The sequence below is a fragment of the Pyxicephalus adspersus genome, chromosome 6, assembly GCF_032062135.1.
Source record: "Pyxicephalus adspersus chromosome 6, UCB_Pads_2.0, whole genome shotgun sequence".
Lineage (NCBI taxonomy): Eukaryota > Metazoa > Chordata > Amphibia > Anura > Pyxicephalidae > Pyxicephalus > Pyxicephalus adspersus.
The window spans coordinates 108,021,199-108,037,598 of record NC_092863.1 but is presented as its reverse complement, the minus strand read 5'-3'; the positions used below and the strand labels follow the sequence as shown (position 1 = coordinate 108,037,598).

At 46.2% G+C, this 16,400-nt stretch overlaps 2 protein-coding genes across 3 annotated transcripts in view; one reads left to right on the top strand and one right to left on the bottom strand.

The window, feature by feature from the left end:
* Window positions 1-4,404: 4,404 nt before the first annotated feature.
* On the top strand, window positions 4,405-8,037 carry MSMP (microseminoprotein, prostate associated). Its single transcript, XM_072413638.1, has 3 exons — window positions 4,405-5,333; window positions 6,488-6,596; window positions 7,589-8,037. Exons 1-3 carry the CDS (start codon window positions 5,240-5,242, stop codon window positions 7,776-7,778), a joined length of 393 nt encoding a protein of 130 aa, XP_072269739.1. The 5' UTR covers window positions 4,405-5,239; the 3' UTR covers window positions 7,779-8,037.
* RGP1 (RGP1 homolog, RAB6A GEF complex partner 1) overlaps window positions 7,351-16,400 on the bottom strand; it is a 12,785-nt gene continuing 3,735 nt past the window's right edge. Inside the window, exons 2-9 of one of the 2 annotated variants that reach the window (XR_011921113.1) lie at window positions 12,368-12,504; window positions 12,211-12,294; window positions 11,988-12,137; window positions 11,254-11,400; window positions 10,681-10,808; window positions 9,522-9,699; window positions 8,411-9,049; window positions 7,351-8,294 (exon numbers count right to left, since the gene is read on the bottom strand). Coding sequence is in view for 1 of the 2 variants with exons in the window: in XM_072413637.1 (XP_072269738.1) it covers window positions 8,826-9,049; window positions 9,522-9,699; window positions 10,681-10,808; window positions 11,254-11,400; window positions 11,988-12,137; window positions 12,211-12,294; window positions 12,368-12,504 (1,048 nt within the window). In the remaining variant the exon portion in view is untranslated. Of the gene's footprint in view, window positions 9,050-9,521; window positions 9,700-10,680; window positions 10,809-11,253; window positions 11,401-11,987; window positions 12,138-12,210; window positions 12,295-12,367; window positions 12,505-16,400 lie in introns of both variants that reach the window. The other variant, XM_072413637.1, reaches the window with a different exon arrangement.

Sequence of the window (16,400 nt, the reverse complement as noted above, 5' to 3'; positions counted from 1 at the left end):
GCCTGCCCTTGTCGCCAAGTGTTTTCTATGACCCTGAAACCCCTGCCTCTGCCCCTAGGTGTATGCTATGACACCATGACCCCTGCTTCTGCCCCTGGGTGTGTTCTTTGACCCTGAGACTTCTGCCTCTGTCCCCTTGTATGTGCCATCTGCCTCTGGCTATAAGATTTATTTTTTTACAACTACTTCCTTCAGCTCCCAGCACTTGAAACATGTTAGAATGACTGTACAGTACAACAGGACTTTGATTGGCTCAGAGTGCAGATCTCCTTCCTCTCGCCTTATTTAAACTGTGCAGAGGACAGATAGAATGTTTTTGGTATGTTACACTTGAGTTGTCTTTTCAAATTTTCTACTTGGCGGTTGGAGTTCTCAAGGCTTCTGGTATCATTGTTTTGGTAAATGAGGGTTGAGTGGCTGCATGACCGCATAGCAGGACGTTCGTCGCATGGTGTCACCAGTTAGGAATGTGCCATCTCCTGGGGGTCACAGAGTGGCAGGAAACATCTTCTATGAAATATTAGGGAAGTTCTGCTCTCCTTACTGTGACAGTAAAGCACCTGCTGGAGCCATGACCAGAGAGCTGGCACTGTGCGCTGCCACCGGGATTCTGGCAACGAACTTTTACAGCCTTTCCAGGCACCCACTTATCATGCAACTTCTACTTACAAGAGTGCTAATTACCGGCTAGAAGGGGACAGGAAACAGAGCTGACCGAGTCACAGGCCAAGCAGGGGCCAGGACAAACATCCATAAAAATGCTGAGGACCAGAATCATGGCTAGGCCAAAAAGAGCATCAGGATGACTGAACATTATGGAGGAACTCCTCACTTTATTATAACTGATTGTCTGCAGGAAGGATTGACCTGTGTATTGGGTGCCAGAGCCATCAAAAAAAAATGTCTGTTATCAGGACAGAAACAGGGAGCAGGGACACCACCACACCAGCATTGGTCACACCACATCTGGAATATGCAGTCCAGGTTTGGGCCCCAGTTCACAAAAAGGACATTGTGGGATTGGAGAGAGTGCAGAGAAGGACAACTAAACTAATAAAAGGAATGGAGGAGCTCCGCTATGAGGAGAGATTAGCAAAGTAAAAATAACAGAGACTGCTGATCCAGGGAACATCCGATTGCCTCATGGGATTGTTTTTCCTTGTTGAAGCAAATTGTACCCGGGGATTTCTGCCTTCGTCTGGACCAACTATATCTTATAGGGTTTTATATCTGGGATAAGTTTATTTCCCTAGTGGTTGGACTTGATGGACTTTTTTTAACCTGACCCACTATGTACCTATGTAACCATCATACTGTGCAGGGCTGGGGACATCACACGAGGTCACATGTTCCCCGGGAGTATTGGGGATTATGCAGTAATAAAGAATGGGTTTAAGTCACAGAGGTGAGGATCAGGGCATCTGGGTTGGGCCTGAAAGCAAAACTGAGCAGCTGAGAGAAGGATGGTTGAGGTAGGTAGGTGGGGTATTTGGGGCGGGGGTGCTGGGACTGAATGCCTCTGTGTGCATGCATGGCAGTTCTGGCTGAAAATGGCCGTACTGGGTGAGGACAGGTAAACAAAAACTTGAAATCCGGAGGTTTCACCTGTCTTCAATGAAGAACCTGACTGGTCGCAGCTTTTCATCTTCAAGGTTTAGTTACAAGTCTTTTCTCTGTTGGGCCGAGGTGCCAGGATCTCTAAGTGCTCAGGCAAATTTCTACAAATATTTGAAGGTGAAAGAATTTCCATTTCTGGATGTGGACATCGAAAAATAAAAAATACCCCGATAAGCAAATGCCATCAAAACTGCTGAGGGGCTCAAATACTGCACCTCAGGGGCAGTCCAATCATGTTTTCCGGTTTATGTAGCTGGGTATCACCTGTGACACTTCCACCAATAACTCCGAGATGATAACAGAGGATTCATCATGGGGCAAATATTGATTGAAGGGTTGAACTCTAGCTAGATATAACAAGCACCATGCAATGGTTTAAATAATAACTTTCATTGCATATATGTTGTGGTGTCAGAATCCTGTAATGTATGAATAGCAGAACTAAGAAGTCAGAGAGGGCAAACTCGTAGCCAATCAGGCTGCACTGACATGGGCTGATGGGTTGGGGAGCAGAGAGGTAACTGCTCAGTGTATTGCTGCTCCCTTATTATCCAGTCAGCAGGCTGTAAGCAGAGATAGGCTTTACCTTTTTCATAGACAATGGGATAACCTTTCTGGCTGTCTGATAAAAGTGTATACATCACAAACCTAGCTGAACAGAATTGCTAACAAATGGTGAATAATAAAAAAGACAAATAGCCACCAAGGGGCAACAACAGGCACTGATTGCTGGGCTTGTGCCGGTGTTTACTTGCAGCTGGAAGCGGTGCAGTTTTTATATGGAATTCTGAAAATCCTGAATATAGTTGGAGAAGAGCTCTAGAAGCTACATTCAGCGTCTGTGAAACCACACAGCAATATTACCACAAATGGACACCTGGAGTCCCAGCAAATTCAACCCAAGGTCAGACCATACACGCAGTCATACAGGCCAATCACAGACTCCACACGCCTCAGTGAGCATTATACAGTGATTACTGGATGATTAGAGAAACACTGAACACGCATGGCTTGTATAGAAGGGTTGCCAGAGGAAAGCCTCTTCTCACACCTCATACCAACTGTAAAGCATGATGGTGGAGGGGAATGATTTGGGATTCATTTGCAGTCTGAAGAGATCTGTGTATGAATGAAAGCACACAAACTCCAATGATCTGAAGCGATGTTATAAATAGGAATCAGCCCAAATTCCTCCACAATGATGAGAGAGAAAATCACCCAGAAAACAACAACTTCAAGTTACTGGATTATGGGGTGTACTTAGTTTTTCACACACAGCTTCTCCATTTTGAATATATTGTCTGTTGTTTTATTCCTGAAGTTAGACTTCAATCATTTTGGAACAAGATCTGTCCTGATTTGTGAAATGTTTCTTCTTGTGTCTGAATAAGGATCCAGTATCAGACAATGAATCTGGGAAGTAAAAAAATATGCATTCGGACCATAAGACGCACCCTGATTTTCCCCCCACTTTAGGGGGAAAAAAAGTGCGTCTTATGGTCCGAAAAATACGGTACCTAAGTAGTAGAGGTCAAGGTTTTACAGATCTACCGGAGAATGACCTATGTATTAAAGGTTATGGGCACTGAGATCTAGAATAAAATGCCTGAAGTAGTACCGGGTAAACAGGTGTAACAGGGGATTGATAGGGATCATACATTAGGAGATATATATGAGATCAGGACATCTAGAATCACCTACAGACATCTGGGAATTCTTGACTTGTCCAGAAGCTTTATACCTTCATTCAAACATTTGTATCAATGTAAACATTTTTATTATTAAAATAAATTCCAGCAAAGTATCACATGAATGGAGGAGGTTATGGTTAGGGGGATCCAGCAAAGTATCACCTAATTAGAAGAGGTTATGGGTAGGAGGATCCAGAAAAATATCACCTGGTTGGAAGAGGTTATAGGTAGGGGGACCCAGCAAAGTATGACCTGATTGGAGTAGGTTATGGATAGGAGGATCTAGCAAAGTATTACCTGATTGGATGAGGTTATGAGTAGGAGGATCTAGCAAAGTATCATCCAATTGTAAGAGGTTATGGGAGGGGATCCAGTGGAGAATTAGCTAAGTGATAGTGGTTACAATTTCTAGGAATCAGCAAAGAATAACAAATACATACAGGGTTCTATCGGAGAATTGGAGTAGTATAGGTCACATGTACAGGCATCCAGCAAAGAATCAACTAATTAGTAAAGAGTTTGGGTAAAACAGTCTAGCAGAGAAATACCTAATTAGTAGAGGTCAAGGTTTCACAGATCTACTGGAGAATGACCTATGTAGTAAAGGTTATGGGCACTGAGATCTAGTATTAAATCCCCAAAGCAGTACAGGTAATGTTTGCATAGATCCAGAGGAAACTTACCTGGAGGTCACAACTGGTTTAAGGATTTATCACATAGGTCCAAAAATATTTGGACAGAGACAACTTTTTTCTAGTTTTGGTTCTGTACATTACCAACTGTAAGTATCTAAATGGTAGTGGTCACATGTCCAGGAATCCAGCAGACAATCATCCAGGTGGTCTATGTCACAGGTACAGTGATTCAGCAGAGAAGTTGAAGAGGCCACACAGGTCTGGGAATCCAGCAGAGAATTACCTGAGTGGTTGAGATTATATGTACTCTCCTCTAGGAGATACCTTGGTACTGCCCCTCATCCAGAATTGGAATCAGCCAAACAAAGGTAAGAAAAGAATTTCCACAGCTTCATGATGGATTTCCATTGGTTGTGTGACATATGAAGGAGGGTCTAGGAAATCTCTAAATCTAAAATGTTTTCTGCCTAATTTGGTTTGGAAGGAGAAGGGTTAAACACCAATCAGTTTCCCAATAACATTTGCCATTTTGTATCTTTCAGGTCATTTATTAAGCATGGCACAGCTCCCATACACAGGTAGGAGAGGTGAGGTTCATCATTGCATTAGGTGTTATCTGTCTTCTGTACTGAAGAGCTAACAATTCAATGAACAGGTGTAGCATGGCCAGGCGCTGCCAATATCCACACTACCCACAAAGTGCCAGGCGGAGGTGTGAGAGAGGGCCAGCGAGGGTTCCTCAGGACGGGTGCCAGCCCTGGGATCGACCCCCTTTGAGGGGCTGTGAATCACATTTTCACACCTTATTAAAAACAAAAAGCGCCTTCATCGGGGGTTTGTTTTTCTGCCTTTCAAAGCAGGAAATGAGTTTTATAGGATTTCCAGGTCCTGGCCCCAACCGGCAACAAAATGATATAAATATACGAGGAGAGAGCAGAAACATATCAACCCGAGAAGGGAGAAGGAGAGATAATAAGAGTTCATCCATCCATCACCTAGACAGGGAGCACTCCAGATACAGACATACATGAGGCACTCCACCTACAGCCATCCACACTCTGCATAGAGACATACACAGAGCCCTCCAGATAGAGACATCCACAGGGAACACTCCAAAAAGAGACATTCAAAGGGGGCACACTGGAGAGACACACAGTAAGGGGTCGGTGTGACTACACAGCACCTGACAAGGCAAAGTCACTACAGAAAGGACACACGCAGTTGTAGCTTTGCATACGTAGAGGTTAGGCTTCCCCTTATATTCTTGTGATATTTGCCCTAGAAGACACCACAAGCATGCTGCATTCTTCAACATCGCCACTAGTGGCACTGCTCCTTCTGCTCCTCATCCTTCCAAACACACAGAGCCGCTGCTACTTCCAGGCCAAAGGTAAGTACCATCCCCGGGCACCAATATTCTGATATACTGTACAATATGCGTGTCTTATAGTCCATTGATAAATGATTGAAAGATATGAGGGATTCCTAACATCACTCCAGAGGAAATCATTTCTATTTGATTCTCCTGGACTGGGGAAGGGTCTGCCAGGTCCAGTCCCCTCCCACCCCTTTATTATAATGAATTATTATACCAGGGTCAGTGATCGGAGTATATACATTGGGGGATATTATACCAAATTAATACGCTGGGGTCAGTGATCAGAGTGCATAGAATGGGGGATATTATAATTAATTAATATAAAAGGGTCAGTGATCGGAGTATATACATTGGGGGATATTATAACAAATTAATACGCTGGGGTCAGTGATCAGAGTGCATAGAATGGGGGATATTATAATGAATTATTATAAAGGGGTCAGTGATCAGAGTATATACATTGGGGGATATTACGGCTACAAGATATATTCTCATTTTTGGCTTGAGATACAAGTGTCTTGGAATTAAGTGGAGTTAGAAAACAAAAGGAGTTGAATCCTTATAGTAACTACAAACTGTAAGTAAACTTTTATAACCCCTTGATTGTAACTGTGAACATGAGTGGTAGCAAGGTGGAAGGTTTGGTTCAGTGCACAGTCTGCCATATGTATGCACAAATGGAGCTCCTAGGTGAATACCACTGTGACAGATGTGAGCAAGTCGCCTTTCTGGTATCTCGAATTGGGGAGCTGGAGAAGCGCATTGCAACACTGAAATCACTGGAACACCTTGAGAGGGGCCCCTAATCACTGAGCGGGCAGGTAATGGCTTAGATGTGGAGGGTGGAGAGGTTAGTCAGGATGAGCATGTAGGGAGTTGGGTTAATGTAACTAGAGGGAGCCTCTGGACCAACTATGTCTTATAGGGTTTTATATCTGGGATATGTTTATTTCCCTGGTGGTTGAACTTGATGGACATATGCCTTTTTTTAACCTAACCTACTATGTAACTATATTGTACTGGTTATAAACTTACATAGTTGCATAGTAAGTTAGGTTGAAAAAAGACGTCTGTCAAAGTTCAACCACTAGGGAATTAAACAAGCTGTTCTTATCTGTCAGTGTGAATCTTGTACTATACTAATTCTTCCCTCTCTCGGTCTGCAGCGTTGTGTCACCATGCTGGGAAGAGCTATGGTTTGGGAGAATCCTGGCTGGGTAAGGACTGTCAGCTCTGTACGTGTCTGCACCCTGTGGGAGTTGGATGCTGTGACATGTAAGTGTACACATTACTCCTAAATTATTCTAAGATTGTTTTGTAGACACACAAAATCATCTACTCATCCCCTACGAATCTTATTTCCATGTCTGTATAACACATACAAAGCAACAGTTATGGCTGAAGACCATGAGTGAGCAGTGCCACCCCCTGTTCCCCCACAAGGCGCAGGCTGTGCACCCCCCCATCCCACAAGGCGCAGGCAGTGTGCCCCCCCGTTCCCCCAAAAGGCGTAGGCAAAGCGACCCCCTGTTCCCCCACCACGCGCAGGCAGTGCACCCCCCCCGATCTCCCACCACACGCAGGCAGTGCACCCACCCCATCTTACTACATGCAGCCAGTGCGACCCCCCCATCTTACCACACGCAGGCAGTGCACCGCCCTGATCCCACCAGGCGCTGTAAGTGCAGCCCCCCGATCCCCTACGCGCAGGCAATGCGCCCCCCCACACGATCCCACCACGCGAAGGCAGTGCGCCCCCTGCCCCCACCCGATCCAACCACGCACAGGCGGTGCGCCATACCCCCACCCGATCTAACCATGCGCAGGTGGTGTGCCCCATCCAATCCTGTCACGCGCAGGCAGTGCGCCCACCCTTACCTGATCTTACCACGCGCAGGCAGTATACCCACCCCCCCATCGCACCATGTGCAGGTAGTGAGCCCCCCCTGATCCCATCACACGAAGGCAGTGTCCCCCCCTCCTCCCCCCAGTCATACAAAACATTCAGCACAAATTCACTCATTTCACATTTTTATACTGATGCAAAGTTTAATAAGTGAATTTATTTGATATTAAAAATAAATGAGAAGAACAACTTACAATTACCAATCCCCGATTTCTGAAGCTGGAATGGAACTTATGGTATTTATAAAGTGGTCCCAATGTTATTAAATGTCATTTTAGCATGCCTTAGGGTTGTGGTCCTTACATTACACTGTATGGGGAAATTGGCTGCAGAAATTTTTATTTTGTGTATTGTTTTTCAGAACGCAGCACCCCATTGACTTCCCATCGTGGTGTGAAGCTCGCTATGACCCTCAGACCTGTCATATCTCTGTTGTTCAGAAAGCCAATACCAATCTTCCATGTGTGCACAGCGCAGACTACGAATGGGGCTCATCTGGGACCCCAGAACCCACTTCAGAGTCCATCTACCCAACCCACCTTGGCAGATAGACTGCATCCTATGATCTCCATGGCTTTACCAGACCACTGTGATTTCTGTACCACCCCCCTATATCTGGTCCTGTACAGCCCAGTATATTCATTACATCCTGTCCGAATCCTTGCTGCTTTCCATCAACATACAGGGCAATGCCAGCTACATGCCAACCCAACCCTGCTGTCCTACCAGGACTCAGCAACAGCTATCATACTGTGCTTATGTTGTAAGACCGTTTATGACCACTGAGTGCCAATAAACCACTCTGCTCTACGTCTGTGTTATTCTGATCTTTACCATCAGGGTGCGCTCTTCTAGTTCAGAATCTTCACTCTGTGCAAACTATTCCTAACAGAGACACCTTTTTATTAAGCAGGAATTATAGAACGCCAACATATTATGCAGTACTACACCTTACCTATACAATCTGCACCACCGCTACAACTCATAAAGAAGGAAACTAAAGTGGGGGCTCATCTCACTGCAAAGCAATCCATGTATAGAGTGCGCTGCCTCCACTGCAAGAAAACCTAGAGAGGAAGATGCTCTAGAGTGTAATTTCACTGCAGGACAGGGAAGGCGCTATTTAGCCCACAATGCTGGAAAACCATTATGAGGGAGCCATTATGTCCGCTACCCAGGAAACCCAGAGAGGAAGATGCTATAGAATGTAATTTCACTGCAGGACAGAGGAGGGCGCTATAGTGCCCACAATGCTGGAAAACAATTATGAGGGAGCCATTATGTCCCCTACCCAGGAAACCCAGAGAGGAAGATGCTGTATAGTGCGCCAATCTCACAAAAACACAGCACATTGCAGATCAGCCCAAATCAGGAAGCTAAACCCGCCCCCCTCTCAACAATGGGTTAGCCAAAGTATGGAGCTATATAGTGTACATGCCCCAGTATAGGCCAGTCCAGGGGAGGGAGCTAGAGAGTGGCCAATATTAAAAAGTTTGCTCTTGGTAGGGTAGTTGGTATGGTTTGCCTAGAGTTTGCCCCTCAATCACCAGAGCAGAAAGGAGTTCTCCCTCAGTCTCTGCAATCACAAAATTGCCCGGTTATATACAGATGGAGTGGGATGAAGAGGCCGGAGATACATAAGAGGCAAGTAAGGGGTTGGTGGGTAGAACTTTGATGGGCAGATCCCAGCTAAAAGTGTCCACATCAATGTGTTCAGCTCCCGTCCAAGTGATGATCTCTGATTGGTTCTCTGGTACGGTGGGCGCTTCCACTGGGTCCCGGGCTGTGACAAATTCAAAGTGCAGGCGCCACTTCAGTGATACTGTATAACAGGGAGAAGAGGTGAGACATGATAACCATAGTGCCACATTCAGCACCCCCAGCGCTCCACTTATACCACACCATTCCTGACATGCAGTCTGTAAGAGAGGCAAAACTCCGTATTTCACAATATGTTCACAATATACACACGCCCTGTATGCCCTAGGATTCACAGCCTCTGTCTCAGAAGTGTTGCTGTCACCATAAAGGCGGTGGAGGGGGGACATGCGCATGTAGCGGTCACCCAGAGGGGGGGAGAAACACACGTGTGTAGCGGGCACCCGGGGCGGGGAGGAGGAGAATTACACGGGTGTACACGGGGAGTTTCCATTACAGGTTGTAGAGCTGCCTTTCCCTTCTCCCTTATGAGACATAAATAACATTTTAATAAAAGCCATGCTAGGATTAGATGCCAGGATCGGCAGAATGCTTGGGAAAACCTTCATGAACACCTCAGGTTTACCATTACTCACCAATGTTGGTAGTGAAGCCAGGGCAGGAGCTGAGCGGGACAGGAAGGCTGAAATTACTGCTGGCAGTATGTAGGCAGGACTCATGGTGCTGAGCATGCGTGCTGATGGATAGCGGCTGTCCACGGGAACGTCTGTACTCCTCCTGTACACTCTCCTCCGTCTGCAGAGACACAGAGTACTACACAAAGAGAACAGAGTCAGGTCACGGCACAACCACACCACACAAGCTGCACAATGACATCAGATAAAAGAGCAGAACACATTATACAAATTGGGATGGACAATGGCAGCTAAAACTACAGATAAAGCGTTTGTGCTTATCGCGATGGAACATATGAGTGGGTGCTCGTTTTGTAGTAATGCAGGGTTAGAATTGGTGGATAAGGATTGGGGGATAGAGAAGACTTGTATGAATTGGCCAGGAGGGCAGTAGGATAAGTGGGAGTGAGCTGGTCATGGGGAGGCTGATATTACGGGGACTGTGCTGCGGATGGTGACATGTTAGTTTGGAAGGTAGATTGTAAGCTCTTCGGGGCAGGGTCCTCTCTTCCTCCTGTGTCACTGTCTGTATCAATCTGTCATTTGCAACCCTATTTTATTTTACAGCGCTCCGTAATATGTTGGTGCTAAATAAATCCTGTTTGGAAATAATAATAATTATAATAAAAGGGAGAGGAAGATACAAGGTGAAGTAAGCTGTTTGGGAGAAGAGTGATAGAAAGTAAAAAGGAGAGCTGGTTTAGGTGGGGCCGTTATGGGGGTAATAAGCTGGCCGGGAGAGGGGTGCACTAATGCCATGTCTCCACCTTACCCTGACCTAGCCCATCTTACACAAATTCAAACAGATCAAAAGATAAAGGGACACTAGTCTTCTTGTCATGGATTTTTATGGGTTCTATCAATCTATCCCCGGATCAGGACATGGCCTCAGATTTATAAGGCATTATTGTGCAGGGGTCGGTGAGGTCGAAGAATGAGAACATTGTGATTGGTTGGATCCCAGAAGATTTTATTGTGGGTTGATGTCAATGGGCAGGAATCATTTTCTGAAGGTTGGCCATACAAAGCAGCATAAAGAGTCCCAGATGTAACAAAGGAACCCTAAAGGCCGTACAGGCAGCAACCATTCATTAGCATGATGCCCCCTGACATTACCGACCTGTAAGCAGGGAATTTCACCATCAGAAAAGTTGAAGGTTCCAATGACATCTTCTCCTATCTTATAGACCGTCTTAAAGATACAGAAAGTTCCAACTCTGCCTCGTGTGTTGCTGATGTTATATTGATCTGTAAAAAGAGGAAAAGGGGTATTATATCACAAGGTCTTCCCCATAGGACCCTCACAGACCGCCCAATCATAATCATGCATGCTCCCAGCATTTCTACTCTATTGGTTCTCTATAGGTCTCTACTCATCGATCTAACTTTCTAAAATATGTCCCTGCATACAGCTCTTCTCTAAAATTAGCCATTATTTATATAGCTCTGACATATTATGCAGCGCTGTACAAAGTCCATAACCTTATTACTAGCCGTCCCTCAAAGGGGCTCACAATCTAATGACTCTACACTCTGCTCTACTGGGTACAAATAGTCCCCAGCATTTCTGCCCTATAGTTTATGTCTCTACTCCCAGCAATTCCTTTATATATACATACTATATTACTGCTCCCATTCCCTGCACATTCAAGTGCTGGCCCAGCTGTTATTTAATATGCAGCTACAGACTTACGTAACGTCCGCCGTGATGTAACAGCCATAAGAATCTCCACAGCGGAGTCTAGTAGGCGCGAGTCTTTCTTACTAATTTCATCATCGTCCAGGAAGGGATTGGAGGGAGCCACCTCATCCTCTTGTAGCGGCTGGAAACCCTGGAGGGCTGACAATGAGATGGATCGTGAGCTCTGCGTTCATAAAAAAAATCCACTTTAAAAACCCATTAAAAAGGATCATTTAGGAAAAGAGCCCTGAGCGGGATACGGGTTCACTGTGACCCCCTGAGCGGGATACGGGGTCACTGTGACCCCCTGAGCGGGACACGGGGTCACTGTGACCCCCTGAGCGGGACACGGGGTCACTGTGACCCCCTGAGCGGGACACGGGNCCCCTGAGCGGGACACGGGGTCACTGTGACCCCCTGAGCGGGACACGGGGTCACTGTGACCCCCTGAGCGGGACACGGGGTCACTGTGACCCTCTGAGCGGGATACGGGGTCACTGTGACCCCTGAGCGGGATACGGAGTCACTGTGACCCTCTGAGCGGGATACGGGGTCACTGTGACCCTCTGAGCGGGATACGGGGTCACTGTGACCCCTGAGGGGGATACGGGGTCACTGTGACCCCTGAGCAGGATATGGGATCACTGTGACCCCCCCAGCGGGATATAAGATCATATGGGCTCAGGACAGTCAGAGGGAAGGGAGGGGATGGGTAGACAAGGTGAGTGCGACCCCTGACCTCTTACCGTATAATAAAAGGACCCGGAATGGGACTCGCAGAAGCTGTATGGGGCAGTTGACTCTCTGGCAGCCAATGGTCAGCTTGTAGACATATTTAACAGACTGCCCTCGGAAGGAGGGGGGAGCAGAGAGAGGCAATGTCTCAGTATAGGAATCTGAAAGAGAAATCTTTTAACCATCTGCTGTACAGAAGACAAATATGAAGGCTGACAATTGTTCTCCACGTACAGGATTTGGTCTCTCCGGGGTCCAAGCGAAGGTCACAGAACAGAATTTTGGGTGGAGTAGAGAGGATACACTGACCTCGTTCACCTAGAAAATATAAATTGATGAGAATAGAGAATGGGGTCAGGAAGACGCCATGGGGGCAGGAAGTACCACTAACCTCTGTTAGGGATGAAGACGGTCTCATTCTCAGCCTGGACATCCTGTCTGGGCTCCTCATTGGCTGGAAGCTGCACTCTGCTGTCACTGGCATGAAACTGGCAATGGATCTGAGCGCTGGCCCAGGCGAGGGTCTCACTGCAACATGTAAGGAGAAGAAGTGACTGCAAACAGTTTGCAATGAGATCTGCAGAACAAATTAACAAGTACTGACCCCCAAATCCTACCACACCGACTCCTATCACATATCAACCCCCAACCCTGAATCCTACCACACGCACCAACCCCAAATCCTATGACATACCGACCCCTGAACCCCACTCCTACCACATCCTGACCCCGAGTACCGACCCGCCTCATCTCCGAATCCTACCACATACCAACCTCGAATCCTACCGCATACTGACCCCCCCCCCCAACTCCAAATCTGACTACATACTGACCCCTGACCCCAAATCCTACCACACACCGACCCTAAATCGTATCGAATACCAACTCCTGACCCCAAATCCTACCACGTACTGATCCCAAATCCTATCACATACCAATCCCTGACCCTGAATCTGACCATGTACAGACCTCTGACCCGAAATCCTTCCACACACCGACCTCGAATCCTATCACATACCGACTCCCAACCCCGAATCCTACCGCATACTGGCTCTAAATCATACCACATACTGATCCCTCGACTCTGAATCCTATCACAACGGACTACCAACTGTTAATCCTACCACATAACAACCCCTGACCCCGAATCCTACCGTATACTGACCCCAAATCATTTCACATACCGACTCCCAACCCGAATCCTATCACATACCGATCCCCTGACCCCGAATCCTACCACATAACCCCTGACCCCGAACCCTATCACATCCTGACCCCGAATCCTATCACATAACAACCCCTGACCCCGAATCCTATCACATCCTGACCCCGAATCCTATCACATAACAACCCCTGACCCCGAATCCTATCACATCCTGACCCCGAATCCTATCACATACCAATCCCTGACCCAGAAATTCCACCATGTACCGACCCCAACTTTGAATCCTACCCCATACCGACCCCTGACACCAAACAGACCCTGAATCCTATCAGATACTGATTCCCGACCCCGAATCCTACCACATACTGGCTGCGAATGCGACTACATACTTACCTCTGACCCCGAATCCTACCACATATCAACCCCCGACTTAGAATCCTACCGCATACCGACCCTAGACCCCAAATCTTACCACACACCAACTCCAAATCCTATCGCATACCGGCTCCGAATCCTACCATGTTCTGACCCCACAACCCTGAATCCAACCATATACTGACTCCCAGACCACGAATCCAACCACATACTGACCTCTGACCCCAAATCCTACCGCATATTGACCCCCCCGACTTCGAGGCCTACCGCATACTGACCCTTGACCCCAAATCCTATCGCATTCGGGACGCCTGACCCTGAATCTTACCGCATACAGGCTCCAAATCCTACCGCATACAGACCCGACCCCAAATCCTTTCACACATTAAGCCCTAATTCTACCGTGTACCGACCCCTAACCACAAAACCTGCCCCCGAATCCTACCACATACAGACCCCGAACCCTACCATGTACTGACCCCTGATCCTGAACCCTACAACGAATCCTTTAGCATACTCCCCCGACTTTGAATCCTACCACATACCGACCCCTGACCCCATATCATACCACACACCAACCCCAAATTTACAACCAACTAGGATAGGAATTCTCTTTTCCAATATACAGTTGTGTTCAGTATAATAGCAGTCAGCATTCACTGTATAAACTTAGTAATGTTTCCAGATTTTCCTTCCAATCACTGAGCTAATATTTAGTTGTATGACCTCTTGTGTTTGCTGCACATCTGTGTTGTATGGAGACCACCAACTTCTTTCACCTGTGCAAAGGTATTCCAGCCCAGGACGATTGACGACAATTCTTCTGCATTGAATGGTTTAACATTTTTTATATCACCCCACAAGTTTTCTATTGGATAAAGGTCCAGGGGTTGAGCTGGCCACTCCATGTCAATCTTGATGGTGTGGAACGGAAACAGTTCTCATTTACTGGTGTGTTGTTGAGGTCGTTGTCTTGCTAAAACACCAATTGTGAGGGCATTTCCTTTTCAGCATAAGGGAACAGGACCTCTTCAAATATTTTGATTTATTCCAACTGATCCCTGGTATGAGATAAATAGACCCAACACCATAGTATGAGAAGATCCCCATTTAATGAGGCTTGCTCCACAATGCTTCCGTCTTCAAAAGGGACTGTGGCTTGAATTAAGTGTTTGGGGGGTTGACTGGCAAACTGTCTGCAGCCTCTAGACCCCCACAAAAAGAATCCTTCTTTCATCAGTCCACAAAATGTTGGGTCATTCAATAGGTTCTTTGGCAAGCTGTTACCTCTTCAGGGTCTTCATTTCAACATTAGGACTTTGCAGGGGCTTCTTGCCGTTAGAAGACACCGATATGAAGCCTAACTGTAACTCACAGGGAACTTTACACTTCTTTCCGCTTCCTGGAGCTGATCATAGACAGAGTCTTCTATCCATTCCAATGGTAGTTTTCCATTTTCCTCCACATCTTTCAGGTTTTGGTTGCCATTTTACGGCATTCACTGCCTTCGTTAACTGGCTCCCTACTAGCAGATTGAGATTTTGCTGATTGGGACACAACTATTGGAATATTGATGGAGAGAAAAGCTGATGTTTTTTATTTAGAATATTGTAAAAAATAAATAATTTAATGAAATGGTAATTTAATTCCCTACCTATCTACATTGCTTTGTGCTGTAGATGATTTTATATCTCTCCCATCGTAAAAGTTGCTGCTCCTGCCATCTACTTAACAAGGTGGTAAGTGCCCTGTTACTGTACCCATATTATTCTACACACTGCCAGTGTCTCAAAGATTCACATCGATATCAGCAATCCAACTGCGGGGCTCTCATCAAGCAGCCCCCTCCACAGGACAAAAGTAAACTATGATAGGTTTTGGACAAATTATCTTCAGTATAAACTACAATTTTAGAGATGGCTTCAGATTTTTTTGTGTCCCCATTACAGAGAGTTCCCCGTACTTCCTGTTGGGACGAAAAAATGAAATCCCGTAGCTTGAACACCAGAGTAGAGAAGGCTCTGGACATTTCACATCTGTAGCTTCCTTTCTCAGTGACAACCCCTTCACCCTATATTCAATACGAGTGTCACTAATAAAGGATGAAGTAGATGACCCCAGTAGGCTCACTGACAGAGAATGTAGAATGTAATATTTATGTACCACATACATTTCTGATAGTTTCATGGTTGCAGATAGGTGAATCCAGAGAGAGGGCAGAGAACCGGGGGAATCACTGTCAGAATTACTTTCTGTATATTACAAATTATCCCTGAAGACGCTCCGCACCTCATAGGGAACTCCTATCTTTCCTGGAGGGTTGGCCGCTCATGGCTCCAGTCTCTGTGACTGTCATTATTCTGCACAAAGATCTGACTATGTGAACGGAAGTTTTCACCAGGCAACCAGCCGAAATCCTAAGGTGTTGCATTGCAGAAATCTGTAGACTAAAATCTGTGCAATGCCGGGTGACAAGCTTGTGTCAGGATGATGTGTTTAAGGTCTGTACCCCTCTGTGACATCACAAAGACACATGACCTAGCGATAGAGAACAATGCCTGGCACAGACCAATCACATCCTAGGCTGAGAAATCTTCATTACAAAATGCTCTGTTCTGGTATGACACCAACCTGTTCCGATTGGTCTGTGTTAGGGAATGACTCCATGCTGCACATTATCACTTCCTTTATTTACGAGGGGGTGCTGAGAAGTTCCTGGCTTTGCCCAGAAGGAAGAGAGCCAGTTATGAAATAACACATTTGTTCAACTTATTACCCCGAGACTGATGCACTTGGTACAGCGTAGTTGCAGCAGTTCTAGACCGTTTAACCCCCCCAGCGTTCTAATTCTGTCATTTTTTGATGCAAAAAGTGATCCTATTTT

What these genes read in the sequence shown, in the direction of transcription:
- MSMP (XM_072413638.1), top strand. Translation starts at nt 5,240, where the DNA reads ATGCTGCATTCTTCAACATCGCCACTAGTGGCACTGCTCCTTCTGCTC. An exon ending in CTGCTACTTCCAGGCCAAAG is followed by an intron (nt 5,334 to 6,487) that starts GTAAGTACCATC and finishes CTCGGTCTGCAG; the next exon opens with CGTTGTGTCACCATGCTGGG. An exon ending in GGAGTTGGATGCTGTGACAT is followed by an intron (nt 6,597 to 7,588) that starts GTAAGTGTACAC and finishes ATTGTTTTTCAG; the next exon opens with AACGCAGCACCCCATTGACT.